This window comes from Aulostomus chinensis, chromosome 3 (assembly GCF_037954235.1).
Source record: "Aulostomus chinensis isolate RoL2024-O1b breed Wild chromosome 3, RoL_Achi_v1.0, whole genome shotgun sequence".
NCBI classification, from domain to species: Eukaryota; Metazoa; Chordata; class Actinopteri; order Syngnathiformes; family Aulostomidae; genus Aulostomus; species Aulostomus chinensis.
In genome coordinates, this window is record NC_141322.1 from 10,989,175 (window position 1) to 11,013,010 (window position 23,836).

Consider the following 23,836-nt stretch of genomic DNA (forward strand, 5'->3'; position numbering starts at 1 on the left):
ACCATTAGTTTGCATGCTGCACCGACAGTCAGTTGTGGTGTTCCACAAGGGTCTGTGCTTGGACCAGTGCTCTTCACTCTGTTTTTGCTTGCACTAGGTCACATACAGTAACATATCCAGTGGAACCGTCTCCATCTATATGCTTAATATATATATATATATATATATATATATATATATATATATATATATATATGTGTGTGTGTGTGTGTGTGTTTGTGTAAATAGATAGATAGATAATTTCATAGTTATATATAGTTATATACTGTATATACTTTGTGGAGGTCAGTTTGTGTGTATACATATATATAAAATGTGGATTTATATATATAAATATATAAATATATATATATACATATATATGTACATATATTTATATATGCACATACATATAGATATAGAAACATCGATTTTTTTCTGTGGACCTTTTTTTCCACATAGTGTCTGTGCATGGGTAACATGTGCAGCCATATAATTGTATGTGTTGTGCACTGTAATAAATGATTTTTGAGAGTAGTAATTATAATCCATGAAAATCGTCTAAAATTTACTCGATTATTCTAGTCACCAAGAGAATAAATAAAAATAGGGTAAACTATACCCAATTGCTAACAGCATTAAGTGTTACATCGAAAAATTTAATAAAATATACCCAGAAGCCATCAGTCCTATGCAGCAAATTGCGCATGCGCCAGACTGCGACTGGATTTGAACCTGATTTCAACGAAGGCTGCAGATCGTCGGAGTACCGGTACTGGACTGAAGGTAAATTAAGACGACTCTTTTACATTTTGCTCTTTATATAATCACGAATGTAAATGTTAATTTATGAAATGATAGATATTTCACGAGTTGTGGTCTCCTGCTTGATTCTGAATACTTGAACCAAATGTTTCAATCAGTGACAGGTGGCAGCTCTTTATTCAGTAATGTTATGCTTACGTGCCTAGTGGAGCTTGTTTATGAATCATAACATGTAGTGAAGTTGTTTTATTGCCGAGTTATGTCGTCTCCGCTGCATTATGATACAATATTCGCTCTTTCAACTCCTTAATAATGGACCATTAGTGGCTTTGCGCGCAATTCGCGCGCGGGAGTTCACATACCTCGGTGGTGGTAGCATATATACATGTAAGTTATAACTCTACATTGTTTACATATCGTATTTAGGGATGTGAACGACTTGTTATTTTGCGAGTCGATTTTTCAGACATAGTTGTAGCAATTTTTGGTAGGTTGCCGCTTGATTCTGCCCGTTAGCTGGTGGCGCTATATGCTATTGCTAGCAACTTTGCTAACTTAGCAATAGCATATAGCGCCACCTGCTAACCGGCAGAATCAAGCGGCAACCTACCAAAAATTGCAATTCATTAAATGGCCACTATACGAGGGATCCAAAACAGAGCAAAACCGAGAGAATTCCCTTTGAGCACCATGTTAAATTCCCTCAACTTCACAGAATAATTAAACCCATTTAAAGCCTGTTTAAACTTTTGCCTCCTGACAACTGTGTGTGTTTTTTTTGTTTTTTTTTTTAGTAGTTGACATTAGCATCGATTAGCATGCTAACTCCATAGCCGGTACTGTCCTCATAGACTGCATAAAGAGTAACTGGAACCGACTGAACTCGTGTTCGCCTGTGGAGTCGTAACTGCCGTGGCAGGCGTTTGCTCGCCCCAATCGAGCAAGCTGATGCTAATGTCCAGACTACCAGAGAGGCATGTGGCTGTAGACCTCCACTGTCAGTACGGGAAATCACGTGATACATTTCAAAATAAAATCGTGAGGGCAATGCATTCATTAGTAATCAATATAACGTAAAATATTTTAATTACTTGTCACCTATTTTCCGGAGTATAAGTCGCACTTTCTTACATAGGTTGGCTGGTCCTGCGACTTATACTCCAGAGTGACCTAAATATGGGTGGGAAAAATCACAAACAGCCACGAGGGGGCGCTCTAGAGTTACGCGCCGATATCTCCTACTCTGTAACAATTTAAAATTAAAACAAATAAAATAAACATTAGCTTACCGATCGCCACTAAACAAAAATGCCGCCAAAAAGAAACTCATATTCTGCGGACTTCAAGCTGCAAGTTGTGAGATTTGCAGCTGAAAACGGCAATCGAGCAGCAGACAGGAAGTTCGGAGTAAGTGAGAAGCTTGTTAGGGACTGGAGAAAAGCGGAGGCTACTCTGACAGCGATGAAGAAAACAAAAAAAGCGAATCGCGGGCTAAAAGCTCGGTGGCCGCAGCTGGAGGAACGAGTGCGCCAGTGGGTGCTTGAGCAGCGCGCTGCGGGGAGAGGCCTGTCAACCGTGCAGCTACGCCTCCACGCCCAGGTCGTTGCCAAGGCGATGGATATAAACGATTTTGTGGGAGGACCTTCTTGGTGCTTCCGCTTCATTAAGCGTAACTCCCTCTCCATCAGAGCCCGGACAACGGTGTCCCAAAATCTGCCGGCAGACTTCCAGACAAAAGTCCGTAGCTTCCGTGAGTTCATTTCGAAGCAAGTGAATGAGCACAACGTCACCCCCGATCACATCATTAACATGCACGAGGTCCCTCTCACATTTGACATCCCCATGGGTAGAAGTGTAGCAGAGAAAGGGCAAAAGAGTGTCAACATTGTTTACAACAGGTCGTGAAAAATCCCACTTCACGGTAGTGCTGGCATGCTGTGGCGACGGATCCAAATTACCGCCATTGGTCATTTTTAAAAGAAAAACCATGCCAAAAATTCAACCTCCCTCTTCTATCGTCATGACCGCGAATGAGAAAGGATGGATGGATCAGGAAATTATGAACTTTTTGCTCACCAACTGTTACACGAAGCGTCCCGACGGCTTCTTCAGAACGCGCAAAGCGCTGCTCGTGATGGACAGTATGCGGGCGCACATCACTCCGCAGTTTAAACAGAAACTGAAAACTTTTAACTCTATTCCTGCCATCATCCCCGGTGGATTAACAAAAATACTGCAGCCGCTTGACATCTCCGTGAACCGGAGCTTTAAGGCCGTGTTGCGTCGCCTGTGGGAGCAGTGGATGACGGACGGTGAGCACAGCTTCACCGCAACCGGGAGGATGCGCCACGCAACTTTACTGCAGGTGATGGAATGGATTGACAAAGCGTGGGCTTCAGTGACGACAGAGACCATCCTGTCCGGGTTCAAAAAGGCGGGATTAACTGGAGGGGAGTCGGAGTCTGACGACAGCCACGAAGAAGAGGCCCCGCTTCGTCTTTCTCCGGAGCTGGCCGAGTTATTCCACAGTGATACCGAGGACGAAGAGTTCAACGGCTTTAGCGATGTGGAGTGATTGCGAGCTCTTATTAATGTAAAAGTACAGTAGTTGTTTTGTTCTTTATGCTCAACCTGTTTATTACCGTATGTTCGTGCGGACACTTTTTCCGTTCATGTTTATATTTCGTTTCGCTGAATGTTGTTTATGTTGGCATATCTTACAGGCATTCAGCCTGTTCTCTATTATTTTATTAATGTTAACCTCCCTTCCAAGGTGAAATGTCTATTTTTGATGTATTTTGTAAAATAAGTAACCCGCAAAAAATGCGACTTAAACTCCAGTGCGACTTATGTGTGTTTTTTTCGATCTCATTATGCATTTTTGGGCTGGTGCGACTTGTAGTCCGGAAAATACGGTATATCTTTTTTTTTGTTTCTAAACTTTTAAAAAAAATTTCGTTCTGTGCTTTTGTTTTATGTTGGCATGAGCATGGATATTTTATTTTGAATGAACTGTATACCGAATGGAGGCTGCCTGAGAGCGGAGGCTGCCTGAGAGCGGAGGCTGCCTGAGAGGAGCGACCTCACAGTGGAGGTGTGCAGACTAACAGTACAGTGTTCTCATTAATGATTGCCGTCTATATAATCTAAGATTATACACTGTACTGTTAGTCTGCACACCTGCTCTGTGAGGTCGCTCCTCCCACAGGCTCCTCTCAGGCAGCCTCCACTCAGGATATAGTTCATTCAAAATAAAATACCCACATTAATGTTCAACGTAAAACAAAAGCACAGAAAGACATTTGGGTACATGGAGAGCAAGATCAGTGAACACCGTTACAGTTTTCAAGAAGTGTTCCCAGAGGAGACATTGAAACCAAAACACCACTTCCTTGAACATTATCCATGGCTTACGACTGTTTTTGGGCCACTTGTGAATTTCTGGACAATGCGGTTTGAAGCCAAACATCGATTTTTCAAAAGGATTGTGAGGCAGACTGTGTCTTTTAGAAACATTGTCATGACACTGGCAAAAAAACACCAGTCAATGATTGCATATCATACACCTGATTGCAACAATCAAAGGTCAACACTGTCGGTGTCCCGGATGACTCAAGTGGCAGTCGATGTTCTAAATGACAGCATTAAGGAGTCATTTGCAAGGGAGTTCCCCAGGGCAGAGGTTGTAACATAACAAGCAAGGTAACCATTTTAGGCACAGACTACAATGTTGGAATGCTGCTGCCCTTTGGATCGACAGGAGGCTTGCCTGACTTTGGAGAAATACTGTAAATAATAATTGTGCATGAAACCCCTGTCTTTGTCCTGAAATTGCTTAGTGGATGGTACTGTGAACACATGAGGAGCTTTAAGGTGGAGCCAACAGGAGAGAGAAAAATCCTCCAGCATTCAAAACTCAAGGATACATACCCCTTAGCTGCATACAATACAGCAGATGGTCGGATGGTGTGCCTTAAACACTTCACTGGCACATTTGAGTAAGTATACTTGGGTTGAGTAATTGTCATATCAATTGTGTGCACACTTTGCCAGTTGAAAGAAAACAAGAACTTGGTGTCTTAAAACAAAATACATAAGTTTAAAGGGCTGTCCACACTAACAAATATAAGAATAAAAATACTCTCAATCCTGTACTCACCACATGGTACTTAACTAGGGTGTGTAAAGTCTGGAAATGTTAAAATGAAAATGAAATGAACCTATGCAAGTAAACATATCTATTAACTGTCTAAATTTCTTTTATTTATCTGTCAATACAGCTGAGGACAACACTTCCCAACAACAATGGCGGTCCGGTTACTCGTCATAATAGAAGAACACAACATACAAAAGCTGATGCTTCCGGCAGGAATGCCTAATACAGTAGAAGACCTTGTTTGATATCTGGTGTCTGCCATTGAACGTTTCGTATACTGTTCATTTACTCATTCACCAGATCAAAGAAGAGTTCCGTCGTATAACGACAATTTCCTTGGAGGGGACATTCATGCTTAAACTTGATGGTTACAAACCCCGTCTTCTGCAGCTGATGCGTGCAAAAGGAGGAGCTACTGGTTCCAAGATGCGTCCTCTGCTGGACTCTATAAATGAGGTATGTTTTGGTTTGAGGAATGAGCAATATGTGATTTAAGTGAAATAGAAGTGAAATCATTTGTAAACATTTGCATTGTCATCCATTAAGTGAAAGTTCTAACCAAGAGTTTATCATAAAATCGGTGAAGTGTCAAATAATGTGTGTGAAAAAATGACTTCAGTGTAAGGGCATGTAAATCTGTATTTAATAAAATGTATCTCCTTACAGTCACAGAGCATTTACGAGAAGAGGGATGTAGTTATCCGTTGCCTCATCAGTTATCTTGGGGAAAGGCAAGAAGAGCTCTTCCAAGACTGCCAGGTATGTTGTTAAGTGACTGATGGCTGACTCGCCTCCTTTACCTGCTTTCCCTCCTCCCCTATCTCCTTTCCTCTCTGTTATCTTTTCTCCTCCCATCTCTCCTCTTCTCCCATCTCTGCTCTCCTCTCTCCTCTTCTCCCATCTCTGCTCTCCTCTCTCCTCTTTTCCCATCTCTGCTCTCTCCTCCCATATATATACACGCTTAAATTAAAAAAAATTATATGCTTTTTCTTATTCCTTTTTAACATGGAGGACGCATGTGAGGACCACACAGAACAAACGATGAAGGTGATTGTGGTCCATAATGTCATGGCTAAGCCCGTTTTCACAAACAGTTTGTCTCAAAGGGCTTCACATGGCATCATAACAACATCCTCTGCCCTTAGACCCTCACATCGACTGAGGAAAAACTCCATAGAAAACCCTTTTAACAGGGAAAAATCAGAGAAACCTCAGGGTGAGCAACAGAGGAGGATCCCTCACCCAGGACGGACAGACGTGCAGTAGATGTTGTTACAGACAAGAAAACAGTTTACAATACAAAATGTGGGAAACACGGAAATGTTAATAACAGCTGAAGAAGGAAGCTTCTGGTAGGGGAGGCAGGGAGAGCAAGCCAGCTTGATGGGGGACTGGATGGCAGACTGGTTCATGGAAGGGGAGCGCAGGCCGGTGTAACAGTAGGGAATAAGGGGGGGGGGGGGGGGCGATGCAGGCGGCGGTTGGGGCTCTGGTGGATCTGTGGAAACACAGAGAGACTGCGAGACACCAAGGCCAAACTACAAAGTGCAACAAGTAATGGTAGTGACAGTTCCAAAAATGTGCAGGGAGGAGAGGGGGAGAGGAGAGGAGAGGAGGGAAGGGCTCCATGTAACCTGATGTGTCCCCCAGCAGTCTAAGCCTGTAGCAGCATAGCTATCAATGGTTCAGAGCTACCTGAACCAGTCCTAACTGAAGGCTCTGTCATAGAGGAAGGTCTTAAGCCTGGACTTAAACATAGTTAAAGTGTCTGCCTCTCTGACCCATGGAGAGAGCTGGTTCCACAGTAAAGGAGCCCGGTAACTAAAGGCTCTACCTCCCAGTCTGTTTTTATTGATGCTGGGAATCACTAAAAGACCTGCATTCTGGGAGCGGAGTGCTCTGGTCGGACAGTAGGGACTAATGAGCTCTTTGAAATAGGATGGAGCTTTATCATTGAGAGCCTTATAAGTTAGCAGAAGGACTTTGAAGTCGATTCTAGATCCTACAGGAAGCCAGTGGAGAGAAGCTAAAGTGGGAGAGATGTGTTCTCTCTTCTTAACTCCCGTCAAAACCCTCGCTGCAGCGTTCTGGACCAGCTGGAGACTCTTTAGAGAGTATTTAGGACATCCTGACAGGAGAGAGTTGCAGTAGTCCAGCCGAGAAGTGATAAATGCATGCACCAGTTTCTCAGCATCACTCTGGGAAAGGATATTCCTAATCTTAGCGATACTTCGCAGATGGAAGAAGGCAGTCCTAGTCACATGCTTTATGTGGGAGCTGAAGGAGGATCCCGCAGAAGTGTCAATTGTGATTGAGGGCAACCAAGTTCTGGCTGGGTGTGGAAACCGAACCAACGCATGCATGCTGTTGATGGGCTTGATCTATGCCCTGAACCTTGAGTATCCCAAAACACTCAAAAATACCTTCGAAGTATTCCAGAAACTGTTCTTGGAGCTTGATGGAAAAAAACTTTTCAAGAAGGTCCACACCCTCAAAACCAAACTAATGGAATGAACTATTTACATCAGGGGTCCCCAATCATGTGCCATGGAGGGCTGAGAGTATGGAGCTTTTTTGGTTTCTTTTTCAGGCAATCCCCCCAAAAAAATCAAGCAATCAAAAAAAAAAAATTGCAAACATTAAAAAAAAAAAAAAAGACTCCAACAGATTTGCCTTTTTTCTTTTTGTTTTCTTTTATTTATTTTTTTCTAATTAGTTCTCTTCATCTCTGGTTGATGGTGTAGTGAGTGGTTGGAATGAAAACCTGCACACTCTCGGCCCTCCATGGGACATGATTGGGGACTCCTGCTTTAACACTATAAAACCAGCTTCTCCATCGTTGAACCACTCTCTTCCTCTCAGCAGATTTCTATTCTCTCTTCTCGTCTCTTTACTCTCTCCGTTACACTGAGGTGACGGTGGGCTTCATTTGTTCAGCTGGAAAACATGATCTGTTCCTTTAATTAAAGAAGCATAAATCACAGAGCCGCTTCCATACACCAGTTTCTACTTTAAAGACTGATTATCTGCTGATGTTTTATGTTTTATAGTTGTCAACTATGTTGTCTGTTGTATCTGAGAGAAATGCCCGCTATGACATTGTTTCCTTCACATTTATGACTAAAAATAGTCGACTGTAAAATGTATTTAGGAGCATGTTTGAAAATAAAGACTAGGATGAAGTTAAGTCAAAGCAGCCTCTGAACCAGTGTTTGTCACTGTTAATGATTTCATTTAGATGATTTCAATTATAAAGCCAATAGCTTCTGAATGTTTACAGACTATTTTATGTCATCACCTCTCCTTCCACATAAGTGCTTTGTGATGCAGGACCATACACCTTTTGGAAATATGGAAAAAGGTTCCCTTTTATGTTATGTCTGTTTTAAACTTTTTGTTAATTAAAAACATTGACATTTTCACCTGTTTGTCTGAAGCAAGTTTTTTGGGGTCAATCTTACCTTCCTTGAATAATTAATGGTTATTTACTCATATTAATCAATTTTGAATAATAATTATTAAGTAACTAGTGTAGTAGTACAAACAATCAAGAGTAAATACTACCCAATTTCATTGAGTAATTAGTAGTTGAATGTACAGCGGAATGTGAGGTAAACTTTACTCAATTTATTTTAGTATGTCATAGCTTTTTATTTGAGGTACTTTATACCTAAAATATGTAATTAAATCTACCTAAATAAAGTGAGTGCAAATTGTTACCTCAGATTTATTGGGTAAATACTATAGGTAGTTTTTTACAGTGTGTATGTGTGGGTCCTCCCTAAATTCCAGCTCTCTGTTACAACTCTTTTAAAATATCACAGGTTATTATCATTTTATTATATTTATATTGTGATAAACTTCACCTGATAATAGCTTACAGGACAGAAACTGACTACTTCAGTAGTTTTGTTTATGACAGTAAGAAGATGGAGTCCACTGCATGAGAGCTGTGTATTTCCTCCTCTTTTTAGCCAAATTAAATTTACTGACCATAACATTGCTCACATGTCTCTAAAGAGGGGACAGACAGTGCAGATTGTTGTGTGCTGAGACACTTTGTTGTTGCTATCACAAAGATTGAGGAGTTTTGAGTTAATTAAAACCCGATGGACTTGTTGCTCAGGCTCCTCAAAGGCAGGTTTGGCTTTAGCAAACAGCTACTGGATACATATTAACAATATTGCCCCTGTGAACCTGATGAATAAACAAAATTATTTTCTTATCAGAAAAAGTTGAAATTGCACTTCTGCTCTCCAGCAGTGAGTCATTTTCATCATGTAGCTGTGTGTGTTGGGACTGTTGTCTTTTTACTGATGCAGGTTGCTTCACAGTTTATTTTTCATAATTGCTGAGCTCAATTGTAGGAGAGTATGAACACACACATCTGATGATTGATCTGGGGTTGTTAATTTGACCAGATCATCTGTCACCATTTACTTTGTACCTGAATTTGCAAAGCATTCATTTGAACATCTGATACTTTCCATAGAAATGATCCTCTTTTTGTAGACACGTGACAAATAAACCACTTGAAGACAGAAATAACAATCTTTTAGTAACAAAACTGATCAGATGCTGTGCAAACTGCAAAGTGTACATGAGTGTGTCAACAAAGACTCCTGAAACTTTGTCTCTTTCAAATTTCTAACCCTAACCCATAACAACAAATGGCGAGACAACTCCACAATGTGTGGTTATATGAAGATGAAAGGTTGTGAAAAAAAAGCTGAGGCCAATTTGTGGTGGTCAGTTTGTGTGTGTGTGTGTGTGTTTATGTAATATGGTGTGTGTTTGTGTAGCATGGTGTGGGCAAGGCAGAAGCATTGTTTTGATAGGGACTTTAGAATGAGGCCAGTTTCTCCTGTTATAGGTGCGCCCACATTTAATCCCTAGGAAGGACCAAAGACAAATGTGAAAGGGGTTCACCATGACTGAACCAAAACCCTCAGTCAGTTCTTGAACATGATCCGATCCAGATCTGCCAACAACTTTAAGCTTGGTGACCCTCCTGGTGACCATACAAGTCTTCCTACCCCAGTAAGGGGGTCCAGATTGAAGCCAGAATATTGATAATACCTCTAATCTATAGAAGATCAGTTCTAGTTTTGCTTGGCCAAAATAGCAAATAACCCATTTCATGCCAGAGTAGAAGTGCTTTCATGACATGTATTTGTACACTTTGCCATGGATCATGAGATTATGGACAAACACCATCTTCCATTAGTGAGAGCACTGACGATGAAATGTGGCTGGATCTTCCAGCAACACAATAAATGACACACTGCTCAGGCAACGAAACAGTGGCTATGTTAAAAGCATAAGCCACGAGAACTTGTTGGTGAGGTTCTCTGGGTTTGTTTGTAGTGTTACCATGGTGAACTAGCTCATGTCAACATGCCATAAATCTACAAGCTAAATCTGAGTAAGTCATAGTGCCACCTAGTGGTTACAGGAAATCAGCCTGATGGAGCAAAACTTTTTTTAACATCAAATTACACTGTTTTGTCTTCAGATATAGTGAGTACATGGAGGTGCCTGGAAGGTGGTTATGGTGGAGGTTTGTGCTCTTTGAGTTGATATTTGGATACACTGAATTTGCCTAAACAATCAGGTTCTGAAGTACATGTGTGTTAATAATGCTGACAGCTATGATTTCAATCATGTATTTTATCATTTGAGTCTGGGACAGACATTGTTCTGACAGTTAGCAAAAAAAAAAAAAAAAAAATTAAACACTTTTAAAAAGACCAGACACAATGTAGTCTGAAATGTCTCCATCGATGAAGCCGGTTCCATTATTATGAATGAACCAGCAGGGAACATTCTCTCCATTCTTCACATCCCTCCTGAAGTCTCTCTGCCAGCCTCTGTGGACCAGGACATTTGGAGTGAGCTTACAACAGCACGTTGACACATGAACAGATATTAATATACAGAATATCAGAGCTCATGTTGGGAAATAGAAGACTGAGGTATCTGGTGTACCTGGTGACATTGAGCTCTTGCCCTTTCACATACATGGTGGCGTCTGGTTTCTCTGGTACTTCACCTGGATGCAGGTTTGTGACCTCAAATTCAATCCCATGGTAAAACTGACCTAGAGGATGAAGAGGAAAGTACTTATCTCTTTAGTCTGGACTTTCATTTTTTCTGGATGATCTTGACAGCTGTCAGTTGTCTGTATTGGCCATCATTACCAGTTGATATGATGTGAATATTGATTAGCATTTGAATTTGGTTTAGCAATGCATTACATTACTTGAACACTCAATAAGGGGTGTAGACAGGTTAAAGAAACTCCTACAAAGAGAAACATACATTATATATACCCTGAAGGGGACACAATATCCTGGGTTGAATGTAAAAGTCTCTCCTTTTCTGCAATGCTTCCTAAGTATCTAAAGTTGTTTTGCCTGCATAGCAATGAGGGTATAGTAAGTGTGCAGGATCATTTACATGCTTATTGTGAAAACATAAATGCTATTGCCAAGTGTGATATTCTTCCTATAAGCGATGAGCACATGTAGATTGACCGCAACAGCTGTGTGATCAAAAATGATTGGAATCATAATTCAGGGTTGCAGCTATGTAGAATCCTGTAATATAGACCCATTTCTTAGTGATGGCCTCCATTTATGTACATGTACAGGATGTGTTGGTGATTACAATGTGGGATTTGAGATGTAGTCCCAGGGTGCTTCTGGGAGTAGAGGGAGGGGGTGACAGGGATAACTACAGCATACCACTACCACAAAGTAGACTACACCACTGAACCACAGCTATTCACTTCTACAGCGACATGTTTGGGTACATTTATAGTTCATGAGGATGACAATGAACTGCTTTTATTTTTTGCATGGGCCTAAAGAGTCACCTTAAATTCTAATAAGAACATTGTGGGTGTGTCATGTTGTACCAAGCAGCCCGTGAACAGAGGGTGACAGGAGGTGGCTGTCCAGGGTGTAGAAACCCAGATAGTTCTGGTGGTACGGGTGCTTCTCCCACACTTTGTGTAGCAGGATCACAAACTTGACTGAATCTCGAAGAGTTATTGTCAGGCTGCGATCCTTGGTCAAGACAAGATCCACTCTAGAGGAGACAGAGAGAGGGAAGATGATGGGAGGGATCCATGAAAACAGATCAGGTGCTGGTGAGGGAGGAAGAGAAGAAGCCAAACATGTAAATGACATTGCAGGATAGCGCCGCTGCCACTCACTTGGCTCCTTTGAGGGAGGCTGTCTTGGACCACTGCAACTTGATCTGTTTGCCATCCTGGAACATCGAGATGTCCTCAGTGCTCACCTCCAGTGTCACCCCTAACTTTTGATGAATGATGCCAAAACGCCAAAAATAGGTGTTGATTTTACCATCAGGAGGAATCATCTTATCTCCGATGGTCTGGCCATTAACCAAAATGCCTGAGGAAATAAAGTTTCAATCAGTCTTTGGCTGTTAAACTGCACGATACAATGCGCTGATATGATGAGGGGAAAAACGCGTCCAAGGTTGACTCCCATCTTGGCCTTAGAGGTGTTTGGTTCACAACAGTTAAACAGCCCAGTGTTGCCACCATCAAGAAAGCCTATGATCTGTTTGTCTGTTAGCAGAATAATTCAAAAAGTCATGAATGGATTTTGATGAAATTTAGAGGGACGGAAGAATCTTTGATTTGCTTCAGCCAAAATATGTGCTCTAAGAGTGTCCTGTGGTTTACAAATGTAATACTCTTATTCAAATATTTTGCTTTGTGTGCAAGAAAATACAATTTCCAACATTTTCCCTCTTGTCATAAATCCATCCATCCATCCACCCATCCATTTTCTACCGCTGATCCTGTTAAGGTTTGTAGGGGGGCTGGAGCCTATCCCAGCAGCCTTCGGGTGAGAGGCGGGGTTCACCCTGGACGGGTCACCAGTCCATCGCAGGGCCAACGCATATAGACAGACAATCATTCACACTCACAGCCACACCTACGGCCAATCTAGAGTATTCAATTAGCACAGAAACACCACTAGTTAAATTTACCAATGACCTCCTACTAACATCAGATGAGGGACTCGTCTCTGTGCTGGTCTTACTAGATCTCAGTGCAGCTTTTAATACCATTGACCACCATATCCTTCTACAGAGACTGGAACATGTCATTGGCATTAAAGGAACTGCACCAAACTGGTTCAGGTCATATTTTCTCAGTCGATCTCAGTTTGTATTGACTAAAGATAACCCCTCTGAAACCACTGCAGTCAGTTATGGTGTTCCACAAGGCTCTGTGCTTGGACCAATCCTCTTCACACTACACCTGCTTCCTCTTAATCACGTTCTTAGGAAACACTTGATTAATTTTCACTGCTTTGCAGACGATACGCAACTGTACTTATCAATGCATCCACATGAAACAATCAGCTGACTTAACTGGAGGCCTGTCTCAAGGAGATAAAAGCATAGATGACCCATAATTTCCTTTTATTAAACTCTAACAAACCTGAAGTTGTTGTGCTGGGCCCAAAACACCTTAGGGACACCCTATCTAATGAGATAAGTACCCTGGATGGCATCACCCTGGCCCCCAGGACTACCGAAAAGAACCTAGGAGTCCTCCTTGATCAGGATCTGTCCTTTAACTCCCACATTAAGCAAATCTCAAGGATTGCTTTCTTTCATATACGTAATAGCTCTAAGATCAGACGCATGCTGTCTCAAAAAGATGCAGAAAAACTCGTCCAGGTTTTTGTCACTTCCAGGCTGGAATACTGCATTCCCTCCTATCAGGCTGAACCAATAAGTCCCTAAAGACTGCATGTTGACTAGAACTGGTAGAAGACACCACGTCTCTCCTGTACTGGCTTCTCTTCATTGGCTTTCTGTCAAATTCAGAATAGAATTCAAAATTCTCCTTCTAACATACAAAGTCCTCAACAATCAGGCACCTTCATATTTGACAGAGCTCTCTCTTCTCGACTCAATTGGTTTCTATCAGTCTGTTCATGAACCGACCACACCCTTGACCTCGTCCTAACATATGGAATTGAAGCTGAACATCTAGTTGTATTTCCACAGAACGCGCTTTTATCTGACCATCAATTAATCCCTTTTGAATTTGCACTAATCAACTACACTCCACTCAGGAAAACTGTGGTTTCCAGATGTTTGTCTAATCAGGTTGTAGCTAGATTTAAGGTAGCGAGTCCATTGGCGCTAAATTCAGTGTCATGTCCCATTGTTACAGAGGACACTGTTGTCAACCTTTGTCCGTGCCAAATTGATCATTTTTTTGATAGTGCAACAGGCACCTTAAGAGCAACTTTGGACTCTATTGCCCCATTAAAAAAGAAATCTATAAATCCAAGGAAACAAGCACCTTGGTACAATTCAGAAACCAGACAGCTTAAACAAAAAAACCCAGAAATTAGAGAGAATATGGCACTCCTCCAAACTGGAGGAGTCAGATATAATCTGGCAAGACAGCCTTAAAAGCTATAAGAAAGCCCTTCATATAGCCAGAGCAGCCTACTACTCTGCACTAATCGAGGAGCAGAACAACCCCAGGCTCCTCTTCAATTCTGTAGCCAGACTGACAGCCACAGCTCTACTGAACCTAGCATTCCTGTTTCATTCCTGTTTCCCTGGGCAGCAAAGATTTTATGGACTTCTTAAATGACAAAATTGTCCTTATTATAGAGAAAAATTACCTCCTCCTGCCATCAGCTGACAACATAGCACCTATAACCTCAGAAGCCTTAGAGGCTGCTGTAGAACCACACATACACTTTGACAGTTTTTCTACCGTTAGCCTTGATGAGCTCAGTTCATTTCCTCCTCTAAACCGTCCACCTGTCCTCTAGACCCCATCCCAACAAAGCTGCTTAAGGACTCTCTACCCCTCGTTAGCTCCTCTCTCTTGGACATGATCAATGTGTCACTGTTATCTGGTAACATCCCACAGTCCTTTAAAGTGGCAGTAATTAGACCCCTTCTCAAAACAGCAACCATGGATCCAGAAGTTTTGGCCAACTACAGACCAATATCAAATCTTCCATTTCTCTCCAAAATTCCGGAGAAAGCAGCTGCTAAACAGCTCTGTGACTTTCTCCACAGCAACAGCCAATTAGAGGATTTCCAGTCAGGTTTCAGGATTCATAATAGCACAGAAAGAGCACTAGTCAAAGTTACCAATGACCTCCTACTACCCCTCTGAAACTACTGCAGTCAGTTATGGTGTTCCACAAGGCTCTGTGCTTGGACCAGTCCTCTTCACCCTTTATCTGCTTCCTCTTGGTCACATTATGAGGAAATACTCGCTTAATTTTCACTGTTATGCAGACGATACGCAGCTGTACTTATCAATGCATCCACATGAAATAAATCAGCTGACTGAACTGGAGGCCTGTCTCAAGGAGATAAAAACTTGGATGACCCATAATTTACTTTTATTAAACTCTGATAAAACTGAAGTCATTGTCCTGGGCCCAAAAGATCTTAGAGACACCCTATCTAATGAGATAGGTACCCTGGAAGGTATTACGTTTGCCCCCACCACGACTGTAAGGAACCCAGGAGTTCTCTTTGATCAGTATCTGTCCTTTAATGCACACATTAAGAAAATTTCTAGGACTGCTTTCTTTCATTTATGAAACATTGCTCAGATCAGGCACATCCTGTTTCAAAAAGATGCAAAAAAACTAGTCCATGCCTTTGTCACTTCCAGGCTGGATTACTGCAGTTCCCTCCTATCAGGTTGCACCAGTAAGTCCCTAAAGACTCTCCAGCTGGTCCAAAATGCTGCTGCCCACGTGTTGATGAAAACTAGAAGAAGAGACCATGTCTCTCCTGTACTGGCTTCTCTGCTTTGGCTCCCTGTCAAATTTAGAATAGAATTCAAAATTCTCCTTCTAACATGCAAAGTCCTCAACAGTCAGGCTCCTTCATACCTGACAGAACTCATAGTCCCCTATTATCCAGCCAGAACCCTTCGCCCTCAGAATGCAGGGTTACTTATGGTTCAGAGAATTTCTAACAGTAGAATGGGAGCCAGAGCCTTCAGCTGTCAGGCTCCCCTCCTGTGGAACCGTCTTCCAGTTTCGGTCCAGAATGCAGACACCCTCTCGTCCTTTAAGAGCAGACTTAAGACCTTCCTTTTTGATCAGGCTTATAGTTGGGCTGCTTAGGCTGGCCCTTAGATATGCTGCTATAGGCTTAGACTGCCGGGGGATCTCCCATGGCGCACTGGGCTTCTCTCTCCTCCTCTCTTCCTTCTCTGTCCTCCTATATGTGTCATACATAAATCATACTCATACGTATTACTAACTCGTCTTCTTCTCCAGAGCCTTCGGGCTCCCCTCATCCCAGATCCCGGGTGCTGCTGGAGGAGGCTGCAGACCTGAAAAGGCTCAAGCTGCCACCCGTAGCTCCATCTGCTCACGTCCCCATCTGTCCATCAGTCTCTTCCATTTATCACTCTCTTTATCTCTGCCCCACTCTTTCCTTCTGTATATCTTTCTTCCTCCATTATCTTTCTTTGTCTCTGCCCTGCTCTCCTGTTCTCTTTCCCCCCAACCGGTCAAAGCAGAAGGCCGTCCCCATTGAGCCTGGGTCTGCTCGACGTTCCTGCCTGTTAAAAGGAAGGTTTTCATCGCCACTGTTGCAGGGCGTGCTTGCTGATGGAGAATTGTTGGGTGTAAATTCATTGAAGGAGTGTGGTACTAAACCTGCTCTACCTGTTAAGTGTCATGAAATAACTTTTGTTGTGATTTGGCACGATAGAAATAAAATTTACTTGACTTGACTTCAATTAACCTCGTCCCCTCTAGATGTCTTTGGACTGTGGGAAGAAACTGGAGTCCAGGAAAGAACCAACAAAGGCACAGGGACAACATGCAAACTCATCCACACAGAAAGATCCCGTGCTGGAGCCGGGGCTTGAACCCAGAACCTTTTTGCTGTGTAATCCAGAATCTTTGAATGTGCAAATATTTTCCAATTTAAATATTTTATACGTCACTTCAGTCCATTCTACGTGTTTTTCTGCTGAGAGCATCACATTTTGATAAGCAGCACTTCAATTCGGAGGCCCCCCAGTACTTAGGAGTAAAAGCATCATGACGTGACTCACACCTGATACTGGGTCTATGACCAGATTGAAAATGGTTCCCGGGGTATCGTTGATGTTGAAACAAAGAGCATCTTCTCTTTCTGGCAGCTCGATTATGAAATGAGGGTCTCCATCCACTGCAAACAATATCAAAGAATAATGACAGCAGTAAACAAAATACATACGATAAATGAGGATAGAACATAAGGCTATAAAATGAGTAACACTCCAGAAATTCTTACCCCAGTATACGGGTGGTGCGTGGACATACACAGGCGGTGCAAAATGATGCACTGAATGCACACAGATTTCAACATTAAAGGTAATGTACAGAGTAGATTAAATCCCAGCAATATGATCATGCTTGTTGTTTTTTTTAAGTTTACCCATTTTTTCTGCCTGTTGTCTTTGCTCTGTCAAAAACAGATGAAGATAAAAGAGTTGGTGCATTTTACAGTTCAAGAGAAATTATAACTTGAAAACATATTATATTTTGCATAAGCTGCAGTTAAGAAAAGCTTGTACAATTTTTTTCCCTCTGTGCTGCCTCACCCTCAGTCAGTTTATCAGCAATGAGTGGACTGTCTGGTCCATCCTCAGTTTCTGGCTTGGTGACCACCATGGAGGTGAGAGGCGTGACGAAGCTGTAACGCAGGGACATGTCCACGGCCTTGGCTGTGGTGTTGGCTTTCTCCTCAGGATCACCACTCTTTCTGCGTGACAGAATAAACGTCAGCAAACATTAATTAACATCAAGTTGTAACCATGGTTACCATCATCAAGTCTGGACAAAATTATTTTAAAAATGCACTTCTCCAACAGCTGCTGGATGGTGAGGTAGGCCCACAGACGCTCTGTGAAATCACCAAAGATGTACTCCTCATCTGGGTAGATCAAATTCCAGTCGGTAGCAGTAGCCTGGCCCTGGATCTGGAAGTCCTCCTCAGGCTGCAGGGAAGATAACAATTAAGAGACAATACTAGAAAAGCAAAAAACACCAGAAAAATAGATAACCTGTGTGTTTTTCTTGTCCTCACCCCCTTAGCAAGCACCTCCACCAGGAAGTTGTTCAAATCACTGTCAGTCAGCCGACCGGCCACCACGATTTCTGAGCCATTAAACAACTGGCCGAATTGGTTGGTGGTCAGGAAGTCCACTGAGTTGTCAGGGTAACTTAAGCCCACATCTAAAAGCAATGTGCTGGATATCTCCTCATAGAAACCCTAGAATCAATTCATACATACATTTACAGTAAACAAAACAGTCTAATCACACAGACTACAAATACGTATATTCATGGTACTATGAACTGGTTGATGTGTAAAAAACAGAAATAACCTGCTTTTTTACATCCTCAACTTCTTCTTCATGGAAAAAAAAAATCTCTGAATGTGCAAATATTTTTGATTTTGCTGCTGGAGAACAGATGTTTCCTGCTTCACTGCAATGTCCACTGTCTGTGTTTGTGCACTGACGGCTTAAAGCTTCAAAGGGCAACATTTGAATAAGTAGTTGTGTTATCATCTCTCATGCCCAGCAGAGCACACCTGCAAGTGTGTGTCAAGGGTAGCAGAGAACTGCTCTGCTTTCAGCAGGAAAATGGCAAACTCTGCTCTGAAGGATGAACTGAGAGAGTGACACCTCGTGGTCAAAGGTCAAGGTTACTCTGACAATCACAATGTGGTCTTTCTAGTTTCTTCATCTAAATATTTTGTGCTTTCCTGTTTTCATATCTGATTATCATTCTATTTTTTCTCCTAGCACTGGAAAGCAATTGGCACATCAAGCTTAAAAAGTGCTATGCAAATAATAATAATCATTATTATTTAAGTTTTTCATGTATGTCCTTGTATTGTGCTCATTAATGCAATGATAGCCTGAGTCTCTCACCTGGAGTTGAATTGCTGCATCTGAGGCTTCATAGATTCTACGGGCCATTCCCTTGTTTTCTCTGCTCATCACATCCAGGAAGGAGTAATCCACATCATTCCCAAACCCAAGACAGAACAGGGACATGTTCCCACCAATAGCAGTTCGTACATTCTTCTGGATCATCCCAATGTTAGAAACACCTACACAACATGCACAAATTAATGTTAACAGATGAATAAGTGTATCTATCAAGGACAGTATGTCCTACCAGGTAAGACAGACAGTCTGCATGCTCACCACTGTTTGGCATCCCATCAGTCAGTAAAATAACCATGTCATTGCTTCGCTCCGGAATCTTCTTCGCTGCTCTGTCTCTCACCAGCATGTCCACACCTCTCAACACTGCCTCATTGATATCAGTTCCTGGAAGAACAACACAAAACTATACAATTAAACCCTTATGACACTCTTTTATCTTTCCTTTAGGGAGTGACAATAACTTTCAGCATTAAACTCATAGTCCTTAGTTTTTCAGTAAACCTCCTCTTGATCTTAAATCCCTGGCGTAGACTGTGGCTTCAGCCACATTCTCCTTGGTTGCTTTCGCTAGCGAGTCCCTCCACTGAATTATGCTGTCATCAAACTGGATGATGCCAAAGTGATCGTCCTCATGAAGGTCTTGGAGGATGGACTCCATTGCCTGTCGGGTCTAGAAAGAAGAGTAGCAAGGTCAGAAAGAAACAGATGTGCCTCAGAAGCACACACATTTAAACAGTATTTTTACCTGCATGATTTTTGTTCCACCCATGGAGCCGCTTCTATCAATTACAAACACGACATTCTTAGGGACTCTGGGAAGGTCAGGCGGAGCAAAGAAGTGCACAAAGTACCCATTCACAATCTGAGGGGAAGAGAACCATTAATGGCAGAATGCTAAATGGACAGTGCAAGACATATTCATTTGATGTTCTTGAAAAGTCTAATCACAGTAAATGACTGATAACACAGCTGACCTGAATGTCCCCGAGGTTCTTGTCACGGTTCACATCATAGTTGATTATAAAATCCCCATCGATCAGTGTTCCATCACAATCTGAGCACGTCCTCTGCTGCTCCAAAGTTGGTGAGAAAGAGATGTGTGCCTGAAAAGAGAGGAGAAACATTCAGCCTAGTTCTGATGGGTTAGGGTTTGGCAAAGATCATTTTGCCCATTGTTGGAATGAAAGAACCATGAATCACATCGAATAACAGATGGTTTGCTGTACCTTTTTTTCTTCCACGGTTTTTTCCACAAGGGGGAGCAGTTCGTTTGTGAGAAACGTTGCATGGGCGTCAACATAAGAGATACCCTGAGGCTCAAATATGTCTGTCACAATCTGTTTACACACACACACACACACACACACACACACACACACACACACACACACACACACACACACACACACACACCACACAAAGAGTTGTATTTTCAGTTATTTTCAGGTACTTATAAAGACTCATATTCATTGGCTATGCAGACCTCCCCTGAAAATGAATTGATTTTGGTATTCTTATGGCACAAAGTAAGTTGCTCCATTAATAACGTGTACTAGAAGATGACCATGATATTTGATATCAAAGTTTAATAACATCCATCCATATTCTATCCCAATTATCTGTTGAGGTTTGATGGGAGTGGGGTGGGGGCCTGGATCCCTCCACCGGGGGTAGTGAGGATCAAACCAGCAACCATTCTGTTTCTACACACCAATCTACCTCTGAGTCATGCCGCCCCCACCAAAGCTCAATACTTGAGGAGTAAATCTCTGAGTAGTGATCTTCCCCAACCCTACTTTTCCTTACCCAAACAGAAACGCAAATCACTGAAGGAGTGTTTTACTGAATGGGGTCAGGCTTTCATCAGCTGGTAAAAAGTTTGTTGTTTGCCATTGACAGTAGCTTCACAATCTAAAAGGTTCATCTGTACAGCAAAAGAACATCTGACAGAAACCATAGGAGGCAGGATTTTTACATGAAAGTGGATCAACCTGGAACTGCTGCACCAGTTGTTTGGGTTTCACTCTGGTCAGAATCTCATAGTGGCCCAGTTTCCTCTGAAGGAGCTCCTCGTAGGTCAGAACAAAAGTGACATCACTTTCAGCTGCGATGTTGACCGTCACAGAAAACTTCTCCATCTTTCTACCAGACGCCCTGAGATAGGGACACAAGTGTCTTATGTTGAACTAATCCATTTAGGAACTTTTTTGCAGTCATTTCCGTCTTGTCAGACTTACTTCACCAGTCCGGCAGTCTGTCCTGAAGAAACAGCCTTCTCATACTGCTTCTTGGCTTTCTCTTTCTCCTTTACATCCCCAACATAGACCTTACCATCAATTTCCCTGTAAAGTATGAGGTCAAATAAGGAGGACGACATGGTGGAAAGAGGCAAGGACACAACAAGTCACACACACACTCACACACACACAAATGCACACACTCATGCCCACGCACAGATAACTATGGATAGAGTGGAAACAGGAGGGTGGACTGACATGCTAAAGTTGGTGATGAAGGCCGTCTTTGGAAGTTCCATTTCAAAAAAGATCTCCTGTGAGATGTTTGCTTTGTTCAGGGCCTTAGAGGTCATGACAGTGTGAGCGAACCGGGACGTCACTACACACTTCACAATCACACTTTGTACCTCCACCTGAGGGAGAGAGATACAGAGAGACAGAGGGGGGGGACATTGGGGAACATCATGATTATCATAAGCAGGGAGATGGATTAATAGGTGAGTCAACATGGTGGGTATTTCACTTAACATTATCATCAGTTACTATTGAAAACATCCTTTCCACCTTACCGTGACGTCATTCGTGCTTCTTTTCTGTAAAAAAAAAAAGAAGAAAGAAAGGGACAGAATTTTATTTTGCACTAATCTTTTTTACTTTGATGAATACTCTATTAGGTCGATCTATATTATCTACATCGACATCTGTATATGTATGCATCTCTGTCCCTCTCTCTCTCTTTGGATGGCATGCGAATACCTGCATACATATATATACATACATATGTATACATATATATATACATACATATATATATATACATATGTATACATATATACATATATATGTATACATATATATACATATATATATATACATATATATGTATATGTGTGTGTGTGTGTGTGTGTATATATATATATATATGTGTGTGTGTGTGTGTGTGTATGTATTCGCATGCCATCAAAATAATTGTCACAGTACCAGAAACATACAACACGTTCTGACTAATACCTGCAGTGATCTGGCAGGACTTCTGGTCTCCTGGAATACAAATACAGCAGTCGGTCATTCAGTCGTGATGATGTATTAGTAAACAGGCTCTGCTCTTACTTAAAGATAAGTTAAACAAACAAACAAAAAACACTCAGTGAAATTCACATTCTTTGTCACACATGAAAAGTTTCAAGGCAGTCAATGTTAGAAAGTTCTAAACTCCTAATGAAAGCGTTAAAGGCAAATTATCTTTAACCAAACCAATGACTAAATTAAACAGTTAAGCTACACTAAAACTATGGTGTGAAGTTACCTGCACAGCTGCATCCTCCCCAGGGATGACCAGAGCCCCCTGAGCTGGGCTCGGCAGCCAGAGACAGGCGCTGCCCCACAGCAGCAGCAGCAGCAGTTGAACGCCCAGCTGTCCAGACATGACCAAAGTTGACTGAACACTGGCTGAATTCACCACAGAGAAAAAGCTCTCTGCCCAGGGGGAGGGACGAATGGTGTGTGTGCTGTCCTGGGCTCAATGTGAGGGGGACCTGAGGTCACAATGCTGCTGTTTGTAGAACATCAACTTCAGAGTAAACCAAGTGTTTGGCAAAATGACCTGCCTGACACCCAGACCTTCTGGTCAAGGGGAAAATGCCATAAAAGTAATAATTAGTTACAGGAACGAACTATTCAGAGTACGAATAATTTCTAATGCTCTCATTGACTCAAGGTATAGCTAAATATGTTGTGTTGCTCAAATCAGTGTTGTTTTCGTCACGCTGGACGAAAATGAAAATGACGACGTCAGACCCCTTTTTTCCATGACGAAAATGAGACTAAGACGAACGTCACCATAGCCCTGTAAAGACTAAAATGTGACAAAATTGTACACATTTTCGTCTGACGAGAACGAGACAAGACTAAATTGTTCGTCGGTGGATGATCAAAGTTTCAAAACATGCGTTTTTTCCGCCAAGTATAGCAAGCGTGCAATGTCAATCAAGAGCTCAAACATCAGACTGGAGCCAGCTGTAGCTGTTTGTCCTAATGGTCAAGCCCCCATCATCAGTACACACGCACTAAAAGCCTCTCTCGCGCACACACTAGGGGTGTGAATCTCAGCACTGAGGACGATTCGATACACATCTCGATGCACTGCCAGCGATACGATACTTTTAACGATTATAATTTTCTGCCGATACGATGCGATACGATTTACCCTCTTCACAATGCGATACGATGCAATAATCATTTAGTTCAAATCAATGCGATACGATATGATGCAATTTGTTGCGATATGATGCGATTCAACATGATGCAAATAAGCAAAGAAAAAAAAAGAAATTAAATGAAGTACCCTCTGGCTCAGGCCCTAAAAAAAATGGAATTCAGTATGGTATGACAAAAAGGATTTGGCTTTATTCCTTATGGGCACTTGGCAGTAAATTCAACAAAAGTGCTGTTTGTCTTTTTTACTATGCACCACTTCATGCAAATTCTTTTTGCCATCTTAAAACAGCAACAACTTTCCTCACACTTTCACATCGTCTATGCAATCACAATAGCAGTGGTTCTCTAACTTTTAAATTTCAAGGACCATCATAATTCTGAGTCTACAAATAGAACCAAATGAACCCATAAGTGTCCTTTGGGTTCCGTTTTGTACAGTTACACGGATTAGACAGACCTGCAACTGTTAAGGAATCTGAA

The 23,836-nt window shown here is 41.9% G+C and overlaps 2 protein-coding genes across 7 annotated transcripts; one reads left to right on the forward strand and one right to left on the reverse strand.

Annotated features, from left to right (window-relative positions):
* Window positions 1–594: 594 nt before the first annotated feature.
* Window positions 595–8,278, forward strand: LOC147267659 (uncharacterized). Of its 6 annotated transcripts, none has more exons than XM_086198633.1 (6): window positions 595–765; window positions 4,584–4,742; window positions 5,025–5,055; window positions 5,201–5,356; window positions 5,567–5,659; window positions 5,912–6,340. In XM_086198633.1, exons 3-6 carry the CDS (start codon window positions 5,050–5,052, stop codon window positions 6,164–6,166), a joined length of 510 nt encoding a protein of 169 aa, XP_086054759.1. In that variant the 5' UTR covers window positions 595–765; window positions 4,584–4,742; window positions 5,025–5,049; the 3' UTR covers window positions 6,167–6,340. The 6 variants fall into 6 exon arrangements, with proteins under 6 accessions (XP_086054759.1, XP_086054762.1, XP_086054761.1 ...); XM_086198639.1 differs by lacking the exon at window positions 5,912–6,340 and adding an exon at window positions 7,645–8,278 and having other exon boundaries at window positions 603–765; XM_086198638.1 differs by lacking the exon at window positions 5,912–6,340 and adding an exon at window positions 7,138–8,278 and having other exon boundaries at window positions 617–765.
* A 1,158-nt stretch (window positions 8,279–9,436) lies between these two features.
* On the reverse strand, window positions 9,437–22,605 carry LOC147267660 (inter-alpha-trypsin inhibitor heavy chain H3-like). Its single transcript, XM_086198631.1, has 22 exons — window positions 22,446–22,605; window positions 22,151–22,180; window positions 21,709–21,732; window positions 21,398–21,552; window positions 21,140–21,244; window positions 20,894–21,056; window positions 20,129–20,239; window positions 19,877–20,005; window positions 19,648–19,764; window positions 19,404–19,572; window positions 19,161–19,286; window positions 18,882–19,063; window positions 18,029–18,214; window positions 17,803–17,939; window positions 17,544–17,704; window positions 17,378–17,404; window positions 17,234–17,284; window positions 17,015–17,128; window positions 12,120–12,321; window positions 11,820–11,992; window positions 10,889–11,000; window positions 9,437–10,770 (listed from the first exon to the last, which is right to left on the reverse strand). Exons 1-22 carry the CDS (start codon window positions 22,563–22,565, stop codon window positions 10,632–10,634), a joined length of 2,733 nt encoding a protein of 910 aa, XP_086054757.1. The 5' UTR covers window positions 22,566–22,605; the 3' UTR covers window positions 9,437–10,631.
* Window positions 22,606–23,836: the final 1,231 nt, after the last annotated feature.

Bases quoted from the DNA above. Each gene is read 5' to 3' on its own strand.
- LOC147267659 (XM_086198633.1), top strand. The intron at 5,357-5,566 runs GTATGTTTTGGT...ATCTCCTTACAG, and splicing joins TGCTGGACTCTATAAATGAG to TCACAGAGCATTTACGAGAA. The intron at 5,660-5,911 runs GTATGTTGTTAA...TTTAACATGGAG, and splicing joins AGCTCTTCCAAGACTGCCAG to GACGCATGTGAGGACCACAC.
- LOC147267660 (XM_086198631.1), bottom strand. From the start codon at position 22,565: ATGTCTGGACAGCTGGGCGTTCAACTGCTGCTGCTGCTGCTGTGGGGC. The intron at 21,733-22,150 runs GTATTAGTCAGA...TTTTTTTTACAG, and splicing joins GTCCTGCCAGATCACTGCAG to AAAAGAAGCACGAATGACGT. The intron at 17,940-18,028 runs GTGAGGACAAGA...TCTTCCCTGCAG, and splicing joins TGGAGGTGCTTGCTAAGGGG to CCTGAGGAGGACTTCCAGAT.